Genomic DNA, 6,295 nt, shown 5'->3' on the forward strand with positions numbered 1-6,295 from the left:
AGCAGCACAGCGGCACCGCCGAGCTCCTCCCCTGGGAGCTACCCACTGCATTTCAGCATCAAGCTGCCAGAGCTTTGAACTGTGTCTGTGAGCATCTGTGTTTATCTTGATTTGTTATTGTTTCTAGCATTCTTTAGTTTTTTTTTTTGAATTATAATTGATCTACAATATTATATTAGTTTCAAGTGTGCTACATAGTGATTTAATTTTTTTATACATTAGGAAATGTACCATTTGTCATCATACAAAGTTATTACAATATTATTGACTATTATCCCTATGCTGTACATTACATCTCTGTGACCTGTTTTTTTTAATGACTGGAAGTTTCTTTCTCTTAATCAGCCTCCACCTATTTTGCCTGTCCCTTCTCCCCACTCCCCTCTTGCAACCACCAGCTTGTTCTCGACCTATCAGTCTGTTTCTGTCTTGTTCTTCATGTGTTTTGTTTTTTTTAGATCTGACATATAAGTGAAATCATACAGTATTTGTCTTTGTCTGTCTGACTTATTTCATTTAGCATAATATCCTCTAGTTTCATCCATGTTGCTGAAAATGGCAAAATTTCATTCCTTTTTATGGCTGAGTAATATTCCATATATACACACATATATATCTCACGTCATCTTTGTCCATTCATCTATCGATGGACACTTAGGATGCCTCCATATCTTGGCTGTTGTAAACACTGCTGCAATGAGTAGAGGGCTACATATATCTTTTTGAATAAGTGTTTTCATTTTCTTCAAAATAAATATCCAGAGGTTGAATTACTGGATTGTATGGTATTTCTATTTTTAATTTTTGGAGAAATGTCCATACTGTTTCCATAGTGTCTACATAGTTGTTTCCCACCAACAGTGCACAAGAGTTCCCTTTTCTCCACATTCTCACCAGTACTTACTATTTCTTTGCTCCTTTTGGCTGACAGCCATATCTTGATTTATTTTGTGCCTTTATTATCAAAATGTGTCCCAGGGTACCTGCTTCTTTGCCTTACACCACTCTGGCTTCTGGAGGGTTTCGTAGGAAAGCTCTACTTCCAGAGAGCAGGGAAAACCTGTCTCTCTATCCTACCCGGTAGAGTATTTATGTACTTTTGTTTCTGTCATCTGCTCCAGCCCCTAAAATGTATCTTCATGGGTGGACCACTATGCAGCTTACTACAGTGTCATGTGCATAATGAATATTCTAAAGTATTGATCTGAGTAATTTATATTAAATTTAAATATTACTTCTTCTGCAGTGTGAGTATTTACAGCCGGACTATTTGACGTGCTTTGAATTTGTAAATTTATTTGCTCCATTTTTTAGAATTATCACTTAAAAATTTTAACACCTTTATTGTGGTATGGTTCCTATACAGTAAACAACACATATTTCAGATGTACAATTTGATGAATTTTGATAGATGTGTACACCCATGAAACCACCACCACAATCAAGATAGCTAACATTTCCATCACTCCCCAAGAGGTGCAATTTTCAAATTCCCAATTTGTCCCTTCCCACTCCCTTTAACCCCTGGTAAAATAAAAAATTATTTTATTTAAAAAATTTTTTTCAGGCCTTTTTTTGAGGGGGAAGGTAATTAGGTCTAGGGTTATTTATTTATTGAAGGTACTGGGGATTGAACCCAGGACCTCATGCATGCTAAGCATGTGCTCTACCACTGAGCTATACCCTCCTCCCCAGGATCACCATTTTCAAACCCCATCCATGTTGACTAGCCTAGATAGGGACAGGCACAAGGGGATTAAGTTTTAGAAACATCTTTTCCTGGCTGTAATTCAGTGTGTAAGCATTTCAGCTGCCTTCTCCATTATGTCTCATGCCAGTAGCTAAAAAACCGGATGCAATTTAAATCAATCAAACAAAGAGCGTCTACTAATCCCTGATAATTGGTACTAGGCGCTACGTGTATTTTTAGTCAGCTGTCTCTGGTCACTGGCTTTGCAGAATCACAATCATCAGGACAGAAGAAGGTTGTTATGACCTTGTTTATGCCTTTCTCAAAACCTGTTGGACATTGTTACACTTCCATTTTTTAAAGCAAAACAAAGCCTCTCACCCGTTAACCTATTTTCAAATTATAGAGTCCAAATGGATTCCCGGAAGTCATCACTCCTCTCATCTCTAGAAAATACAGCACAAGACCATGGCACATTCCGTGTAGGGAAATTTTGAATTTCATTTCTCGTGTCTTCCACAGCATTCTCATTTGTAATTTTCAGAAATTGGCCAGTGTTATTTGTGAAGATTATTTCATACTAATGAAATGTTGGAAGTCCCAATGTTGGAATTGCCTTTGTGAAAAGAGATGAGGAAGTCTTTTTCTATTTCTGCTATCTTGAGTACCCACCTTCAAAGAAGGTGTCTCCTAACATGACCCTGATGGCTTCATGGGGACAGTCATCCTGATATCTCTGGACTTGATAACTACCATTCAACAAGAGGAGAAAGAGAAAGTATTCTTATGGTCACCCTGAAGTTCATATATTCATTAACTGTTCTTTGAATTTATTATAAGCATGTATCAACTCATCTATCTGTTGACTGCACCAGTGACCTCTTCACAGGTGACTTGTGCATCTGTTTATCTCCATCCTTGGCCTCTCCCTTGTCTGTGCTCAGTTCTGTCATTAAAACAGGTTGCTAGATACTCATTCTTTCATTCAGCCAACATTTTTTTTTAACATTTTTTATTGATTTATAATCATTTTACAATGTTGTGTCAAATTCCAGTGTAGAACACAATTTTTCAGTTATACGTGAACATACATATATTCATTGTCACATTTTTTTCTCTGTGAGCTACCATAAGATCTTGTATGTATTTCCCTGTGCTATACAGTATAGTCTTGTTTATCTATTCTACAATTTTAAAATCCTGTCTATCCCTTCCCACCCTCCACCCCCTTGGCAACCACAAGTTTGTATTCTATGTCTATGAGTCTATTTCTGTTTTGTATTTATGCTTTTTGTTTTTGTTTTTGTTTTTTAGATTCCACATATGAGCGATCTCATATGGTATTTTTCTTTCTCTTTCTGGCTTACTTCACTTAGAATGACATTCTCCAGGAGCATCCATGTTGCTGCAAATGGCGTATGTTGTCAGTTTTTATGGCTGAATACAGCCAACATTTATTGATCACATATCTATGCCAAGCACTGTGCTAGGTTTTTAGACAACAGAGACACGCTAGCTGGGTAAGACTATCTGATATCCACAAGTTATTAACCAGTCTAAGCCTCAGGGTTTTTTTTTTTATAAAAATGGGAATATTCATTTTTTAACTCATTGAGTTACTGTGAGGGTTAATCGAGCTGCTAAGTCAGAGTTGAAATCCAACTTAATTCTTTGCCTTCAGATTCCAGTTCATTGCCTACTGAATTTTTTATTCTGTCATTTAAGACCCTGATCCTGATTACCACTGTTCCCTCTCCCACATCATAAGCTCAAATTAAAGGATTTGCTTCCTGTTCCTATTAGATACACTTGCCTGATGCCTTTTTTCCTTTGCTCAGGCTCTTCCTTCTGCCTACAATACCTCCCCAATTTTGCATGTCTAAATTTTTCCTGCTTCAAGGGTCTTGATGAAATATAATTTTCTTCATAAAGCTTTCCTTGGTTTCTGCAGCATGAAATAACTGCTTCCCATAAAATCCTGTAGCCTTTTGTTCTAATTTTTTAAATGATTGTTTTTATGAGGCATCATATGGTACACTGAGTATCAGAATGAGAATGATAATTAATATCTATGCATTGAAACATTATAACTGTGGCAACAGCTTGTCAACTCAAGCTTGTGGAAGATATGATGGAAGAATCTTACCTCTGAAATGGAAAGAAACTAATGGAGTATGGAACAGGGATGCTCAACTTTCCTCATATTCAATCCTCAATTTACCTTTGCTATTCCCTCTTCACCACTTTTACTTTCTTCTCATTGTCTTCAGGAAGCTGCTTTTATGTCTTAAAATAAGGTAGAAATGGTGGCAATAAACCAGACATTAAAACTAGCTCATATAAGTCCTTATGAACAACTTCAAAGTGAGGTTGTTACCTTGGTTCTTGGTAAATATGGGTAGGTTGGCTTATTTTTCCTTGAACCATCTCTCAAAAGCCTTGAATTCTTAGAAAAGCGTGAATGTCTAAAGCATCAAACTGTTTTACTTATTGATGAAAGAATGGATTTCACTGGTAATCTCATTTGCTTCACATGTCGTTAGATCATTCAACCAGTAAGTATGTTGCATCGTCATAAGAAATACTTTCCATAGCAGTAATTCGGTACTCATTGTTCTAAAGTTTGAGAATATGTAATAATTTAAATTATTCATTAACAAAGTAACTTCATTTTTTGTGTTTGTACAAATATTACTAAAGGTCATAGATGTCTATTGAATTCTTAGGCTCTCTGATGAGTAAATACGATCTGATGGTGAACTATCATGGCTTTTATGGCAGTCATCAACATCCAGAAGGGACAAGAATACGTTGGACCAAATCAGTGAACAGTCGTGTATGGTTTTGCACGTCCATTGATACTGCCAATTTTACCCTCTTTCTGCAGTAATGGCCATCATCTTCCCTTTCACGTTAATATGAGTACGTATGAATTATGCTGTGCAATATGAATGTATATATGAATATGTACAAATGGTTTCAGTCAACCCTGCGATCAACTCTACTTTATTCACAGATACACTTTCACTCTCCATGCAATGAAGCAAATGAGCTCTTTCTGTTTGCTTCCTTATACCGTTTCTGCTAGAAATTACAGAACAATTTTAGTTGTTGATTTAACAATGCTATACATTAAATCTCAAAATCTTGGTCATTTCATCTGTCTCTGTCAGCCAGGCTGCAGATTGCATTGCATAAATACTCCTTTTTTTTCCCTTGAGACTACTACAGACTTTGTTCTTAATTTTCCAAGTTCTTAATTTTTTTTAATTTCTATTAATAGTAAAGATTTTTGTGTTGAATATCTCTGCTATATATTTCCCACTTTCTCTATGATTTGATATACTGTTTTTTCTTGTTTATCTTATCTTTTTATTTAACCAAAATTCTGAATTATTTTATTCTATACAGAAGGCCTATATTATTCAACTACCCCATGGATAACAATCTACTGATGGCCACTGCCCACTGCTGAATGTCTAGACAAGGCATTTCATTTTGAAATACTTGATCCATGACAGTGTCAGGGACTGGTGACAGAATTCTATAAATCTACTTTGTATTTCAACTATAAGCACATCCAGCAGCTGCATCTTCATTTCTACCTCAGCCATCTGGTGTAGTTCCTAGTGTGGGTACCCTCCTGGAAGAGAGAAGGCAGATCTAAAGGATGGGTACAACCGATGCCCTTGGGGAGAGTATTTATCCTACTTTTTCAGTGGCATTAACCACTTTCTTTTAAAAAAAAAAAGTTTTTTAAGGTTACAGTGTTTAATGTTTATCAAGTTAAACTTCTACAGCTAGCAAGATAACAGAAGAGTTACTAGGAATCAGACCATTCCTAGGGAATGTTTATTGGGCCATCCCAATTACACTACAGGGCAAACAACTTCCAGTGTTTCCTGTCTTTGTACTTTCTTCCTTTCCACCTTTGGCCAAGTCATCTGGTGTTCCATGGACCTCCATTGTATGGCCAATGACAGAATGGTCTCCTGAGAGTGAGATCAAAGAATCTTCAATAGGCATAATGGCCACACCATCTTTGCTAGCAGTCACATTGCCCAGGTCTCCAACTCGCCTCTCTTGAACCTCTGGCCCACCATGTGTTTTGGAGAAGGGATTAAAGTGAAGACCTGCACTGGTACAGCCTTGTGTACTGTCTCCAAATTGATGGACTTGGACTCCATGATCGCCTTCAGTCAATCTTGTAATGGATCCTGACACCACGACTGGCCCATTTCCCTTCTGCTGGAAGTAGATGGTGCCCTGCACCGGCTGGTGCCCGTCAGCACGCACACAGCCGTGGTTGCCATGACTGGTGGGGGTGCGTGTCGGTTCGGGCTGCTAGGGCTCCAAGGGAAGCCAGAGACCCCTCACCACTTTCTTACTAGTGGTTAGGAGAACAGACTCTGGTAATGATTTGTTGAGTGGTTAATGTGAACTAAGGGAACTTACTTCTTATGGCCTCTGACTTCTCATGACTGACAGTTTGAATGTGAGGACAGGGAGAAGGACTCTCATCTCTCTCCTTTAGTGCTTCCCTGGATGGAAAAAAATAATTCAACCTGACAGTGACATAACTTCTTCTATTGCAGCACCCCATGG

At 37.7% G+C, this 6,295-nt stretch overlaps 1 protein-coding gene and 1 non-coding gene across 2 annotated transcripts; both read right to left on the reverse strand.

Moving 5' to 3' along the window:
• Nucleotides 1–1,615: 1,615 nt before the first annotated feature.
• On the reverse strand, nucleotides 1,616–1,687 carry TRNAA-AGC (transfer RNA alanine (anticodon AGC)). The gene has a single exon. It is a non-coding gene; the product is annotated as a tRNA-Ala (tRNA).
• Nucleotides 1,688–5,537: 3,850 nt separating this feature from the next.
• On the reverse strand, nucleotides 5,538–6,003 carry LOC105096659 (superoxide dismutase [Cu-Zn]-like). Its single transcript, XM_031463719.2, is given in 2 exon segments — nucleotides 5,538–5,967; nucleotides 5,970–6,003. Coding segments are annotated over 2 exon segments (459 nt in total). The 3' UTR covers nucleotides 5,538–5,542.
• Between the last annotated feature and the right edge of the window lie 292 nt (nucleotides 6,004–6,295).

Source organism: Camelus dromedarius, chromosome 14 (genome assembly GCF_036321535.1).
Source record: "Camelus dromedarius isolate mCamDro1 chromosome 14, mCamDro1.pat, whole genome shotgun sequence".
Lineage (NCBI taxonomy): Eukaryota > Metazoa > Chordata > Mammalia > Artiodactyla > Camelidae > Camelus > Camelus dromedarius.